The 14849-nt window shown below is 59.4% G+C and overlaps 1 protein-coding gene across 1 annotated transcript in view; it reads left to right on the top strand.

Annotated features, from left to right (window-relative positions):
• The window catches only part of CLPB (ClpB family mitochondrial disaggregase), a 52723-nt gene that overhangs the window by 17303 nt on the left and 20571 nt on the right, over positions 1-14849 (top strand). The window contains exon 5 of the mRNA XM_057421176.1: positions 1901-2029. Within this exon, the coding sequence (XP_057277159.1) occupies positions 1901-2029 (129 nt within the window). The remainder of the gene's footprint in view (positions 1-1900; positions 2030-14849) is intronic.

Genomic DNA, 14849 nt, shown 5'->3' with positions numbered 1-14849 from the left:
CCTGCGTCCAACCTGCCCTTGAACACTGCCAGGGATGGGGCAGCCACAGCTTCTCTGGGCACCCTGTGTCAGCGCCTCAGCACCCTCACAGTGACCACACGGTGACATTCCCCATTGGCATCTCCATGCAGAGCTCTGGAACCTCCAACGGAGGTGCCATGTCTGAAGCCTCTCCCACAGCACAGGGCGAGTTTGGAGGATGAATCCCTTGGGACCGCTTGGCCAGGGTGGTGTTTGCTCTGTAGGAGCTCAGGGCTGTCATCCCTCCCCGTGAGCCATCTGATGTGCTCCACGTGGGGATGGACCCCGCATCCATCACCTCCGTGCGGCCCATCCGAGATGCATGAAGCGGCGTTAAAGCCCGAACAATGGAGTGCCAATCCATAACGGGCACAGCCTTTATTTAAGACCAGGGATATCCACCCATAAAGTGAATTGTTTCTGCCTTCCTCCCTCTCTCAGCGTTATATATTTGGGGCTGAAGGAAAGATGAGGCCGCTCAGGCGGGCGCTGCATTAATTCTCGCCTTGACATCTTTTATTAAAAAGAATAAATTCAGTTGCATCTTTAAGGAGCCCACACCCAGCCCTGGTGCTGGGCTCCCTTCCCTCGCTTTTCCCCCTGCTTTTCTGCCTCTCTTCCCCTATTTACATATGTGCTGGATAAATATTTTCCCTTCCGAAGCTCTCCCCAAATATATTAGAGACATTTATATGGCTGGCAGGAAGGGAGGTTGCCAGGCTCGGGGTGATGGATGGCGCCGGAGCCTCCCCCTGACGCCTTATTGAGTTGCTGATGATTATCTCCCTGCCAGACATTTTTTACAGCTGAGGCTGGGCTGTCACCGGGACCATGGGGGGAAACGAACCCCGCAATAATAACGCTTTAATCTCTTTACCGCACTGCTCCCTAGTAGCTGAGATTCATCTTCCCTGACGCACGGAGTTCATTATCCTGCTCCTCCCTGGGTAGGAAATGACGACAAATAAATAAATAGACATCCTTCCCCCCCCCAGCTCCATCTATCCATCCATCCGTGCTGGGGGAGCACAGGCAGGAAAGGGAAGGAGCCAGGGAATTCATTCATCGTGCGGGGCTGGGCAGCAGCAGGTACCCTGGCAGCGGGGTTCTCTTCTGAACGTTGTGCAGCCCATGAGCTCAGAGCCAGAGCCCCCCCCCCATGCGCTGGGTGAACCCCCAGAGTGTGAGCAGCAGCTCAGGGAGGGGATCCTGCCCCTCTGCTGCGGGAAGGGGAGACCTGAGAGCAGCTCCAGTGCCTGAAGGGGCTGCAGGAAAGCTGGAGAGGGGCTTGGGACAAGGGATGAAGGGACAGGCCAAGGGGAATGGCTTTAACCTGCCTGAGGGGAGACTGAGCTGAGCTCTTAGGCAGAAGCTCTTCCCTGGGAGGGTGCTGAGGCGCTGGCACAGGGTGCCCAGAGAAGCTGTGGCTGCCCCATCCCTGGCAGTGCTCAAGGCCAGGTTGGACACAGGGGCTTGGAGCAAGCTGCTCTATGGAAGGGGTCCCTGCCCGGGGCAGGGGCTGGAGCTGGAGGGGCTTTAAGGTCCCTTCATCCCAACCCATTCCATGGCTCCATGAAAAGGGGACAAACAAAGTAGTCTCCTTAATAACTTGTGTTGGATCCCAACGTGATGCTGAAGGTGGGAGAGGCTGTGGTTGGGGCAGTGCTCTCCCACCACCTCCTCCCCTGCCTGGCTCTGTGAAGGCCCCCCTGGCTTGAGGGAACCCATCCTGCCTGCACCTCTGCTGCTGCTGCTCAGCGGGCTGGGGACAAAAGCCTCCAGTGAAACCCAATGGGGTCCTGATGGGCCGCAGCGACTCCCTTTGGGTGCTGCTGAGCCTTCACCCCGCCGTGCTGAGCTTCCTCTGCCCTCCCCACAGTGCTCGTGACGCGGGAGGACGACTTCAGCAACCGCCTCAACATCAGGGCCAACTTCAGGGGCTGCACGGCCCTGCACTACGCCGTGCTGGCCGACGACCGCCCCACGGTCACGCTGCTGCTGGAGGCAGGTGAGTGCCAGCTCCGGGCCCCTCAGAGCTGGGACAAGCCCCCGCTCGCTCCCTGGCAGGCTGAGCTGTGCTTTACCCCTTGCTTTATTCCCTTCGTGGTTCCTCTGTTCCCGTTTCCCCCCCAGTGAGTTTCCCTTTGTCCCTGCGGACGCATCCCCCTGGTCTAGCTGCATCTCTGCCGGTTCCCTTCCGCAGTGTGGGCTCTGCTCATCTGTCACCTCCTGTATGGACATCGTGGCTGGGAATCAGAGCTCCACGATGCCAGGGGTGGATCTGCTCTGGCCAAGGCGCCCCGTGGGTGCTGGTCCCCGTGAGCCGGTTGAGGCTCCGGTGCTCTTGGTGCCTTGGATGCACAGCTCTGGGGAGAGCTGGTGCAAATGAGGCGGTGCAGTCGTTGCTCCTCGCAGCTGTGTCCCAGACCCTCCTCATGGCTCCAGATCACTGGCAATGGATAAGGTCCCTCCCAACCCAAACCATTCCATGATTCCCATGTACTCAGCCCCCTCCCAGGGAAGAGCTTCTGCCTAAGAGCTCAGCTCAGTCTCCCCTCGGGCAGGTTCAAGCCATTCCCCTTGGCCTGGCCCTACATCCCTTGTCCCAAGCCCCTCTCCAGGTTCCCTGCAGCCCCTTCAGGCACTGGAGCTGCTCTCAGGTCTCCCCTTCCTTCAGCAGAGGGGCAGGATCCCCTCCCTGAGCTGCTGCTCACGCTCTGGGGGTGCACCCAGCCCATGGGTGGGTTCTAGCTCTGAGCACTCCCTGTGGGTCCTGTTCTTACAGCATTTATCATCTTCCAGCATCCCTTGGGTTGGAAGAGGCTTGAGGAGGTCTCTGTGTCCAACCTCCTGCTCAGGGCAGGGTCAGAGCTGAGGCCAAACCAGGTTGCTCAGGGCTTAAGCAGCAGGGGCTGGAGGGTGGCTCAGGATGGTCCCTGGTGGCTCAGGATGGTCCCTGGTGGCTCCGGGTGGTCCCTGGTGGCTCAGGAAGGTCCCTGGTGGCTCTGGGTGGTCCCTGGTGGCTCCGGGTGGTCCCTGGTGGCTCAGGAAGGTCCCTGGTGGCTCAGGATGGTTCCTGGTGGCTCTGGGTGGTCCCTGGTGGCTCAGGATGGTTCCTGGTGGCTCCGGGTGGTCCCTGGTGGCTCCGGATGGTCCCTGGTGGCTCAGGAAGGTCCCTGGTGGCTCAGGATGGTTCCTGGTGGCTCAGGAAGGTCCCTGGTGGCTCCGGGTGGTCCCTGGTGGCTCAGGAAGGTCCCTGGTGGCTCAGGATGGTCCCTGGTGGCTCAGGATGGTCCCTGGTGGCTCAGGAAGGTCCCTGGTGGCTCAGGATGGTCCCTGGTGGCTCAGGATGGTCCCTGGTGGCTCAGGAAGGTCCCTGGTGGCTCAGGATGGTTCCTGGTGGCTCCGGGTGGTCCCTGGTGGCTCAGGATGGTCCCTGGTGGCTCAGGATGGTCCCTGGTGGCTCAGGAAGGTCCCTGGTGGCTCCGGATGGTCCCTGGTGGCTCCGGGTGGTCCCTGGTGGCTCCGGGTGGTCCCTGGTGGCTCAGGATGGTTCCTGGTGGCTCAGGATGGTCCCTGGTGGCTCAGGATGGTTCCTGGTGGCTCAGGATGGTCCCTGGTGGCTCCGGGTGGTCCCTGGTGGCTCAGGATGGTCCCTGGTGGCTCAGGATGGTTCCTGGTGGCTCAGGATGGTCCCTGGTGGCTCAGGATGGTCCCTGGTGGCTCAGGATGGTCCCTGGTGGCTCAGGATGGTCCCTGGTGGCTCAGGATGGTTCCTGGTGGCTCAGGATGGTCCCTGGTGGCTCAGGAAGGTCCCTGGTGGCTCCGAATGGTCCCTGGTGGCTCAGGATGGTTCCTGGTGGCTCCGAATGGTCCCTGGTGGCTCCGGGTGGTCCCTGGTGGCTCTGGGTGGTCCCTGGTGGCTCCGAATGGTCCCTGGTGGCTCCGAATGGTCCCTGGTGGCTCCGGGTGGTCCCTGGTGGCTGCGGGCAGCCTGCAGCGGCACTGGGCTGCCTGTGAGCCAAACCCCACCAGCAGTGGAGGAGCAGAGGGAGCAGGTCTGAGCTGCCAGGGATGCGCTGCCATGACAACAGCTCCTTCTCCTGCTGCTCCTCAGCACCGTGACCTTGGTGGCTGCGCTTTGCTCTTGGCCAGGAGCAGGCTCTGCTCAATGCGGGTGCTGTTCCACCGCCTGCCCATGGTGCCCCTTGTTCTGCAGAGCCGGGGCAGGGCAGCTCCCTGCACCCCGTGTCCCCGTGTCCCTGTCCCTGTGTCCCTGCACCCCGTGTCCCTGTCCCTGTGTCCCTCTTGCTGCAGGAGCTCCTTCAGGGGAGCAGGAAGCAGTGACCTGGGTCTGCTTTGACACCCACCAGCAGCCTCCTGCCCCATGCAGCGTGCAGCATGGGCCTGCATGGAGAGACCCATGGAATCATGGGATGGGTTGGGATGAAGGGAACTTAAAGCTTCTCCAGCTCCAACCCCTGCCACAGGCAGGGACCCCTTCCATAGAGCAGCTTGCTCCAAGCCCCTGTGTCCAACCTGGCCTTGAGCACTGCCAGGGATGGGGCAGCCACAGCTTCTCTGGGCACCCTGTGCCAGCGCCTCAGCACCCTCCCAGGGAAGAGCTTCTGCCTAAGAGCTCAGCTCAGTCTCCCCTCGGGCAGGTTCAAGCCATTCCCCTTGGCCTGTCCCTACATCCCTTGTCCCAAGCCCCTCTCCAGCTTTCCTGCAGCCCCTTCAGGCACTGGAGCTGCTCTCAGGTCTCCCCTTCAGGAGCCTTCTCTTGTCCAGGCTGCCCCAGCCCAGCTCTCTCAGCCTGGCTCCAGGGCAGAGCTGCTCCAGCCCTCGCAGCAGCTCCATGGCCTCTGGACTACAATGGATCCTGCAAGGATTCCAGGCTGATCTTTCACACTGAGGTGGAGACATGGGTGGAATTCCCAGCCCCTGAGCACTGGGACACGCTCCTGGTTTTGCAGGATGATGATTTCCACTTGGAAACACATCCCTAGGGTACCCCCTGTGCTTTATGGGCAGAGGAATTTCCTTCTGCTGTGTGAAGGGGAGACCTTGGAGCAGCTCCCAGTGCCTAAAGGGGCTACAGGAAACCTGGAGAGGGGCTTCTACCACAGTGTGTAGGGATGGCGCAAGGAATAATGGCTTCGGACTGGAGAGGGGGCAGTTAGATGGGATGAGGAGCAGGATGGTGCTGATTCACTGCCCCCTCTCCGTGCTGTGGCCCCAGTCCCCGCTGCGACGTGGGTCACAATCGCTGCCTTGTGCTCAGCCCTGCTTTCCCTGACATCCAAGTGAGTTCCCGGGAGCTGAGACACTTTGGCAGGGACAAAGAGCTCCCTGTGAGCCCAGCACCAGGGCACCACGGGCTCAGCACCAGCGCTGGCACGCGCACACTGCCCTCTCTGTTGGGTCCGTCCCCTGGAGTGCCCGTGCAGCTGGGGGAATGAGCTGCAGCTCCGGCGCTGATGGAGTCCCTGCAGGGAGAGGCTCCAGGGAACTTCCCTGCCGGGATGGGGGTCACAGAGCATCCCGTACCACCTCGGTGCTTTCCATCCCTTCCCTTCCCTTCCCAGGCTGCTGCCCACTCCCGTTGGATGGCCCGCCTGTGCCAGTCACATCCCAGTGACAGGGACTGTTCCCTCTTCCCACTCCTGTGGGATAGCAAAGGCAGATCCATGTGTCCATGCTGGGGTAGTGTGCTCCTATGGGATAACAAAGCTTGGATCCCTGTGTCCGTGTTGGGGTGATGTGCTCCTATGGGATAACAAAGCTGGATCCGTGTGTCCATGCTGGGGTAGTGTGCTCCTATGGGATAACAAAGCTGGATCCGTGTGTCCATGCTGGGGTGATGTGCTCCTATGGGATAACAAAGCTGGATCCGTGTGTCCATGCTGGGGTGATGTGCTCCTATGGGATAACAAAGCTGGATCCGTGTGTCCATGCTGGGGTGATGTGCTCCTATGGGATAACAAAGCTGGATCCCTGTGTCCGTGTTGGGGTGATGTGCTCCTATGGGATAACAAAGCCTCCTATGATCCGTGTGTCCATGTGCTGGGGTGATGTGCTCCTATGGGATAACAAAGCTGGATCCGTGTGTCCATGCTGGGGTGATGTGCTCCTATGGGATAACAAAGCTGGATCCGTGTGTCCATGCTGGGGTGATGTGCTCCTATGGGATAACAAAGCTGGATCCGTGTGTCCATGCTGGGGTGATGTGCTCCTATGGGATAACAAAGCTGGATCCGTGTGTCCATGCTGGGGTGATGTGCTCCTATGGGATAACAAAGCTGGATCCGTGTGTCCATGGGGGTGATGTGCTCCTATGGGATAACAAAGCTGGATCCGTGTGTCCATGCTGTCCATGGGTGATGTGCTCCTATGGGATAACAAAGCTGGATCCGTGTGTCCATGCTGGGGTGATGTGCTCCTATGGGATAACAAAGCTGGATCCGTGTGTCCATGCTGGGGTGATGTGCTCCTATGGGATAACAAAGCTGGATCCGTGTGTCCATGCTGGGGTGATGTGCTCCTATGGGATAACAAAGCTGGTGTCCATGCTGGGGTGATCCCTGTGTCAAAGCATCCGTGTGTCCATGGGGGTGATGTGCTCCTATGGGATAACAAAGCTGGATCCGTGTGTCCATGCTGGGGTGATGTGCTCCTATGGGATAACAAAGCTGGATCCGTGTGTCCATGCTGGGGTGATGTGCTCCTATGGGATAACAAAGCTGGATCCGTGTGTCCATGCTGGGGTGATGTGCTCCTATGGGATAACAAAGCTGGATCCGTGTGTCCATGCTGGGGTGATGTGCTCCTATGGGATAACAAAGCTGGATCCGTGTGTCCAGTGCTGGGATAACAAAGCTGGATCCGTGTGTCCATGCTGGGGTGATGTGCTCCTATGGGATAACAAAGCTGGATCCGTGTGTCCATGCTGGGGTGATGTGCTCCTATGGGATAACAAAGCTGGATCCGTGTGTCCATGCTGGGGTGATGTGCTCCTATGGGATAACAAAGCTGGATCCGTGTGTCCATGCTGGGGTGATGTGCTCCTATGGGATAACAAAGCTGGATCCGTGTGTCCATGCTGGGGTGATGTGCTCCTATGGGATAACAAAGCTGGATCCGTGTGTCCATGCTGGGGTGATGTGCTCCTATGGGATAACAAAGCTGGATCCGTGTGTCCATGCTGGGGTGATGTGCTCCTATGGGATAACAAAGCTGGATCCGTGTGTCCATGCTGGGGTGATGTGCTCCTATGGGATAACAAAGCCGGATCCCTGTGTCCATGCTGGGGTGATGTGCTCCTATGGGATAACAAAGCTGGATCCGTGTGTCCATGCTGGGGTGATGTGCTCCTATGGGATAACAAAGCTGGATCTGTGTGTCCATGCTGGGGTGATGTGCTCCTATGGGATAACAAAGCTGGATCCGTGTGTCCATGCTGGGGTGATGTGCTCCTATGGGATAACAAAGCCGGATCCGTGTGTCCATGCTGGGGTGATGTGCTCCTGTGGGATAACAAAGCTGGATCCGTGTGTCCATGCTGGGGTGATGTGCTCCTGTGGGATAACAAAGCCGGATCCCTGTGCCAGGACAATGAGTGCTGAATCCAGGGCTGCAGGTCCGGAGGAGGAGGTCGAACACCTCCGCCCATGGCCCTGCCCGGGGCCCTTTGTGCGCACAATGTCCCCTGAGCGCCGCGGGATGCTCCGGTGGCTGACATGGAACGGGCTCCCCGCGCTCCCTCCTTTACCCGTCCCTCCACCTGCCTTTTACCAAGCGTCCCCTTTCCTCTGCCCTTACACTTCCTCTGCTCCGTGCCGTGCCCTCGGGGCCGCAGCCATTAACGCTGCTCCGGCCACCCCCCCCCATCCTGCAGCGCTGGGGGTTTCCTATGGGACCCCCCCCCTTCACCCCATAGCCCTGGGCCTTTGTGGCCATTCAGGGCCTGGCTTGACCCCTGCGGGACCTTGTGGCCTGTGGCCAGCATGTGTGTGCCCAGCAGAGCTTGTCCGCCCGCGCTGGTGGCGGGGCCGGTTCACAGCCCCTGACCTGGGCTGACACCGTGGGCGCTGGGGGGATCCTGCAGCCGTGGGGCTGCCCCGGTTGCTGCTGGGGCAGGATCGATGCGCAGGGCTTTGTGTGGGGCGCGGGGAGGGCGGCAGCAGGTTCCCCACGGGAGAATCCGCGGTGGAAAGGGGGCTTTCATTATCCCGGTGTTTGAATGCGCTGCATAAGGACGGGAGACGGAGAGGAGCTCTGAGGCAGAAGCTCTTCCCTGGGAGGGTGCTGAGGCGCTGGCACAGGGTGCCCAGAGAAGCTGTGGCTGCCCCATCCCTGGCAGTGCTCAAGGCCAGGTTGCACACAGGGGCTTGGAGCAAGCTGCTCTATGGAAGGGGTCCCTGCCCGTGCCTTTAGATGAGCTTTGAGGTCCCTCCCATCCCAACCCATCCCATGGCTCTGTGAGCTTTGGGATGCTCAAGCCCACGTGCCTCGTCCCTCCTGTAGAACGTGAGCACAGTGCTCACGGCTCCAGTTAGAGGCAGGGAAGCAGCAAAGAGCAGACATCTGTGGGCACGTTTTAGCTGCAGCTGCAGGAGCACAACGTCTGGATTCCCTTTGCCAGGAAATTCGGCGCATCCATTTGTTCCCCTCCCTGCTCCTGGGTAACTGCCGATGCTGTGGGGAGGGTGGGGGGGGGTAACACCACACGGGGTGATGTTTGCATCAGCAAGCGCTGGTGGGAGGCTCTGGAATAACCAGGTTGGAATTGCAGCGGGGTTTGGGTCCTGCATCCCGCATGGAACAGGGCCCAGGTCGTAGATGGGCCGCTGGAAGTGTTCCCACGTGAGCTGGGTCCCGTCAGAACCCGATTTATGGATCCTGGAAGCTCCCTTGGCAGCTTTCCCAGCTCCCCTTGATCTCTGCTGGCTGTGCCTTGCCCCAGGCAGAGCTGCTGGGGCAGGTCCTGCAGTGCCAGCCCGTGGGGCAGAGCAGCAGGAACCAGGGCACCCCCACAGCAAAGGGGGTGCTCAGTAAACCCATCGCCCCTGTGCAGCAGTCACTGCAGGGTGGATGCTGGCTTTCCAAGGGAGAAGTGGAGCAGGTTTACACCTTCAGACCCCAGTGCCATGCCCGTGGTGCCACCTTGGCTTGGAGCCTTAGAGCTTAGGGGCATCCAGGAAGCTCTGGGAGGAGCCGGGTTGGGGGGTTCCAGTCCCTGATGCTGTTGTTGGGGTTCCCCCTCGTGGTGTTGTGCCCCTGTGGTCCCAGAGAGGGTCTGTGGGAGATGGGGGCTGCAGGAGAGCTGGAGAGGGGCTTTGGGAAGGGCCTGGAGGGCCAGGCCAAGGGGAATGGCTTGAACCTGCCCGAGGGGAGACTGAGCTGAGCTCTGAGGCGGAAGCTCCGTGATCCCATCAAAGGCTCGGGCTGTTCGGGAGCTGCATTTGGGGCTCAGAACCCCTCTGTTCTTTGCCTTCCCTTTCAAACCAAGCGGCCCTCCCAGGGCCTGTCAGTGGTGCTTCACTGCAGCGCGGGTGCAGGCTGGTTTGTGGCTCCTGATGGCTGTGACCTGAGAAAGGAAACTGAAGCCTCATCATCTCCCTGCATCCGCACGTGTGGAGCTGCTCCACTCCTGTCCCTGTGGAGCTCGGGACCCACAGAGCCTGCCCAGAGGGATGCGTTCCCTCCCTCCCCAAGGGGAAGCGGTTCTCAGCACTCCCAGGTGGACACAGCTCCTCTTGTACTTGCTGCTCCCATCCCACCCCACTGGGGTGTGGGGTGCTGCGGGCTCGGATTGGATCCCGCATCCCAGTGTCCCAGGGTTTCATCCCTGGTGTGGCAGGGCTGGAGGGTCAATAGCCAGGCACGGAGCATATTGAGCCATGGAGCTCACGGGCTCTATTGAGCTGTTTAATCATCTTTGGCACAAGGTACAGAGCAGCTGAAGGGATCAATAGGGAATTTATCACACTCCCATATAAATGTGAGCATGGAGAGGCAGAGCGGGGAGGGGGGTCAGGTACAGCAGCCAGGGATGGATGTGTGACAGCAGGAGACAGACCTGGAGCAAGCATCCATGGGGCAGTGGCCATGAGCGTGACTCCCCAGAAACACCATCCCCAACGCTGCTTGGAATCCTGGAATGGGTTGGGATGAAGGGAGCTTAAAGCTCCTCCAGCTCCAGCCCCTGCCACGGGCAGGGACCCCTTCCATAGAGCAGCTTGCTCCAAGCCCCTGTGTCCAACCTGGCCTTGGACACTGCCAGGGATACTCAGCTTGGATGCTGTTACTGTGCAATGGACCCTCCACACCATGGTCGCCCCATGGCCAAGCTGCTCCTGCCCCATGGATTCCAGTCCAAATGAGCACCCACCTTCCCCCTGCCTGGAGCTGAAAGAGAGCAGCGGGGTCACCTGTATCCCATGGGAAGGGCAGGGAAGGGTTTGTCCCCTCTGTGGTAGTGATGCCAAGCAGCAGCTCCGTGCTCCTTCCCTCTCGTGGTGTTGCGCCTCTGGGCACCTTTATGGTCACAGGGGGGCTTCTGCTCACACAGCTGCAGTTCTGCAGCGCAGTGGGGCTGCAGGAAAGCTGGAGAGGGGCTTGGGACAAGGGATGTAGGGCCAGACCAAGGGGAATGGCTTTAACCTGCCCGAGGGGAGACTGAGCTGAGCTCTTAGGCAGAAGCTCTTCCCTGTGAGGGTGCTGAGGCGCTGGCACAGGGTGCCCAGAGAAGCTGTGGCTGCCCCATCCCTGGCAGTGTTCAAGGCCAGGGAATGGCCGCAGGATCAGTGCCTGCTTCCCTCTTTGTGTTGCGTGTTAAAAGCTGCTTGGGAATGATGCCTCTCATTGATTCACAAGCGGGTTTGTGCTCCTGGGTAGGGGGTGAGTTGCTAATTCCATCCCCCGAGGCTCAGGAGGACAGGAGTCCTCTTGGATTACCTTAACCAGGCGTGGGGAGCAATAAGAATGTCGGTCCTTGTCAAAGCTGATGGCTGGTGGCAGCGGTGACATCCGCAGCAGGCAGTGGGGCGGATGGCTCCTGGTGAATCCTGGGCTGGGGTTGGACCATGGAGGGTGTCAGACAGTGGAAGGGGTCCCTGGCCACGGCAGGGGTTGGAGCTGGAGGAGCTTTAAGGTCCCTTCATCCCAAACCGTTCCAGGATTCCATGACAGGAGTGGAATCATGGAACATCTTGGGCTACGTGCCCGCAGCCCAGTCTCCACTCCGTGCCCTTCTGGCACTGACTGTGGCAGAGGATGGAGATAAGCAGCACGCTGTGGGTGACACTGTGGGGTGATACTGTGGGTGATGCTATGGGGGACACTGTGGGTGATGCTATGGGGGACACTGTGGGTGATGCTATGGGGGACACTATGGGGGACACTGTGAGTGATGCTATGGGTGACACTATGGGGGACACTGTGAGTGATGCTATGGGTGACGCTGTGAGTGACGCTATGGGGGACACTGTGAGGGACACTGTGGTGTGATACTGTGGGTGCCACTATGGGTGCCACTATAGGTGGCACTATGGGTGACACTATGGGTGACACTATGGCTGACACTATGGGTGACACTGTAGGTGGCACTATGGATGGCAGTATGGGTGGCACTATGGGTGACACTGTGGGTGCCACTATGTGTGACACTATAGGTGGCACTATGGGTGACGCTATGGGTGACACTATGTGTGACACTGTGGGTGATACTATGGCTGACCCTGTGGGTGGCACTGTGGGTGACGCTATGGATGGCACTGTGGGTGACGCTATGGGTGACACTATGAGTGACACTGTGGGTGCCACTATGGGTGGCACTATGGATGACGCTATGGGTGACGCTATGGGTGACACTGGGTGGCACTATAGGTGGCACTATGGGTGACGCTATGGATGGCACTGTGGGTGACGCTATGGGTGACACTATGGGTGACACTGTGGGTGCCACTATGGGTGGCGCTATGGGTGGCACTATGGGTGACACTGTAGGTGGCACTATGGGTGACACTATGTGTGACACTGTGGGTGCCACTGTGGGTGACACTATAGGTGGCGCTATGGATGACGCTATGGATGGCACTGTGGGTGACGCTATGGGTGACACTATGGGTGGCGCTATGGGTGGCACTATGGGTGACACTGTAGGTGGCACTATGGGTGACACTATGTGTGACACTGTGGGTGCCACTGTGGGTGACACTATAGGTGGCGCTATGGATGACGCTATGGGTGACACTGGGTGGCACTATGGGTGACACCATAGGTGGCCCTATGGGTGACACTGTAGGTGACACTATGGGTGACACTATGGGTGACACCGTAGGTGGCACTGTAGGTGGCACTATGGATGGCAGTATGGGTGGCACTATGGGTGACACTGTGGGTGCCACTATGGGTGACACCGTGCTGCCCAGACCACGCTGCTCCCCCAAGCCCCGTGCACCCTCCTCCCCGCATCTCCCCTCCTCGGAGCTCCCCATGTCCCCGGCGCATCCCGGCTGCCGTCATCCGCGGCGCATCCCGCGCTCTATTGACAGCTCTCGCGGATGCGAAGGAATTCAAGACAAATTGGGAGGAGGAGGGAGTTAATAAAATATGAAAAATCTCTGCCTGTCACTGGGCTCCGCGCTCCCACCGCTGTGACAGGAACATATTTCCCCAATGAGTGACCCGGCGCCGGCGCCGCACCCGAGGCCCATTCATCAAACAGGATCGGGCCGGGGCTCCTCCGCCCGAGCACGGGGATGCAGGAGGAGGCAGAGCCCGCGGTGCGGCCCAGCTGGTCCAGCCCCGGCCCCGCACAACCAAGGCGGAGCTGACAAATTGCCTCCCAGCCCAGCCCCGCTGCTCCAAGCGGGACGTGGCCATGGGGAAGAGGGGGTCAGGGCGGGCGGTGGCCCCCTCCTGCCTTCCATTAGGCAGGGGCTGCCACCGTTATGGATGAGGGTGCGATATTTCCTCGGAATCGACCCGTAGGTCCTGTCAATGATTGCGGCAATTAGTCAAGTCGTCAAAGCCATTAACAGGGGATTAGGCCAATATTGGAGAGGAGAATTCCTGAGGAAGGGAAGCCGGGAGCAGAGCCCTGGCCTGGGGGATGGCAGCGTGTGGAGGGGACGCCCGGCTCCCCCCTCCTGGCGCCGTGGGGTTGGACAGCGGGAAGGGGGGGGAACGGGGTCTCTAATAGGGAGCTATGGAGTGGCCCCGCTCTGCAGTAAGGAAGTGGCATGTCTGGATCCCAGCCTTCAGCTGGAATGACGAGGGATGCCAGGCTTCATCTGGAATGACAAGGGATCCTGGGCTTCGTTGGGAGTGACAAAGGATGCCAGGCTTCATTCAGAATGACAAGGGATCCCAGCCTTCATCTGGAATGACAAGGGATCCTGGCCTTCATCTGGAATGATGAAGGATCCCAGCCTTTCTTTGGAATGACAAGGGATCCCAGCCTTCATCTGGAATGACAAGGGATCCTGGCCTTCATCTGGAATGATGAAGGATCCCAGCCTTTCTTTGGAATGACAAGGGATCCCAGCCTTCATCTGGAATGACAAGGGATGCCAGGCTTCATCTGGAATGACAAGGGATCCCAAGCTTCATCTGGAATGATGAAGGATCCCAGCCTTCATCTGCAATGAGAAGGGATCCCAGCCTTCATCTGGAATGCCAAGGGATCCCAGCCTTCATCTAGAATGACAAAGGATCCCAAGCTTCATCTGGAATGCCAAGGGATCCCAAGCGTCATCTGGAATGACGAAGGATCCCAGCCTTCATCTGCAATGATGAAGGATCCCAGCCTTCATTTGGAATGAGAAGGGATCCCAGGCTTCATCTGGAATGCCAAGGGATCCCAAGCTTCATCTGGAATGACGAAGGATCCCAGCCTTCATCTGGAATGATGAAGGATCCCAGCCTTTATTTGGAATGAGAAGGGATCCCAGGCTTCATCTGGAATGACAAGGGATCCCAAGCTTCATCTGGAATGACGAAGGATCCCAGCCTTCATCTGCAATGATGAAGGATCCCAGCCTTCATTTGGAATGAGAAGGGATCCCAGGCTTCATCTGGAATGCCAAGCCTTGCCATGGAAACTCCTCTGCACTCCTACCTTATGGAGCCCATTTTTCATGTGGAAGCAAATCCCAGTCCAGCACTCGGCTCCTTGGGGTCCTCTGCTCCTTCCATCCATCAGGATGGGGCTCTCCCGGCCTCCAGGAGCAGGGGATGGAGCGTGCTTTAGGTAGTGCTGAGGTGGCCGGGTCATTCCCAATGGGATGGGAGATGTCTGCTGGGCCCTTCGGCATGCTTGGCCACGGGTGGGACGTAATCATAGAGTTATGGAACCATGGAATCCTGGTGGGAGTGACTGGATCCACACTGGATGCCCAGCACCCTGTGCAGCCCCATCTTAACAGTGTCCAGCCCTGGGGAGTCACCACTGCCCTGGGGACATTATTCCAGTGGCTGCTTGTTCCCAGTGGGAATCTCCCAGCAGTAACTTGTGCCCATCACCCCTGGGCTTTCCCATGGGACTCCTTGTCCAAAGGGAGCCTCCATCTTCCCTGCAGCCCCCCTTTACCTCCTGGCACATGGATCAGGTCTCCCTGCGCCTTCTCCAGGTGTCTCCAGGGATGCCAAGCTCCTGAGCCATCACTGGCTCTTCCCCCACTCCCATCTCTCCTCATCCCACATTGCTTGATCTGAGATTCCCATCACTGCAAGTGGGACCATTCCCTTCAGCCCAGGCCAGGAGGATGATTCCCACTGCCCCGTTTCCCTGCAGCTCTGGCTCACTCCAACATTCTCCCTGC

This window comes from Pezoporus wallicus, unplaced genomic scaffold (genome assembly GCF_028554395.1).
Source record: "Pezoporus wallicus isolate ANWC-B61680 ecotype Strahan unplaced genomic scaffold, APGP_CSIRO_Pwel_v1 contig_8372, whole genome shotgun sequence".
NCBI classification, from domain to species: Eukaryota; Metazoa; Chordata; class Aves; order Psittaciformes; family Psittacidae; genus Pezoporus; species Pezoporus wallicus.
This window is presented reverse-complemented; position numbering and strand designations above follow the sequence as displayed.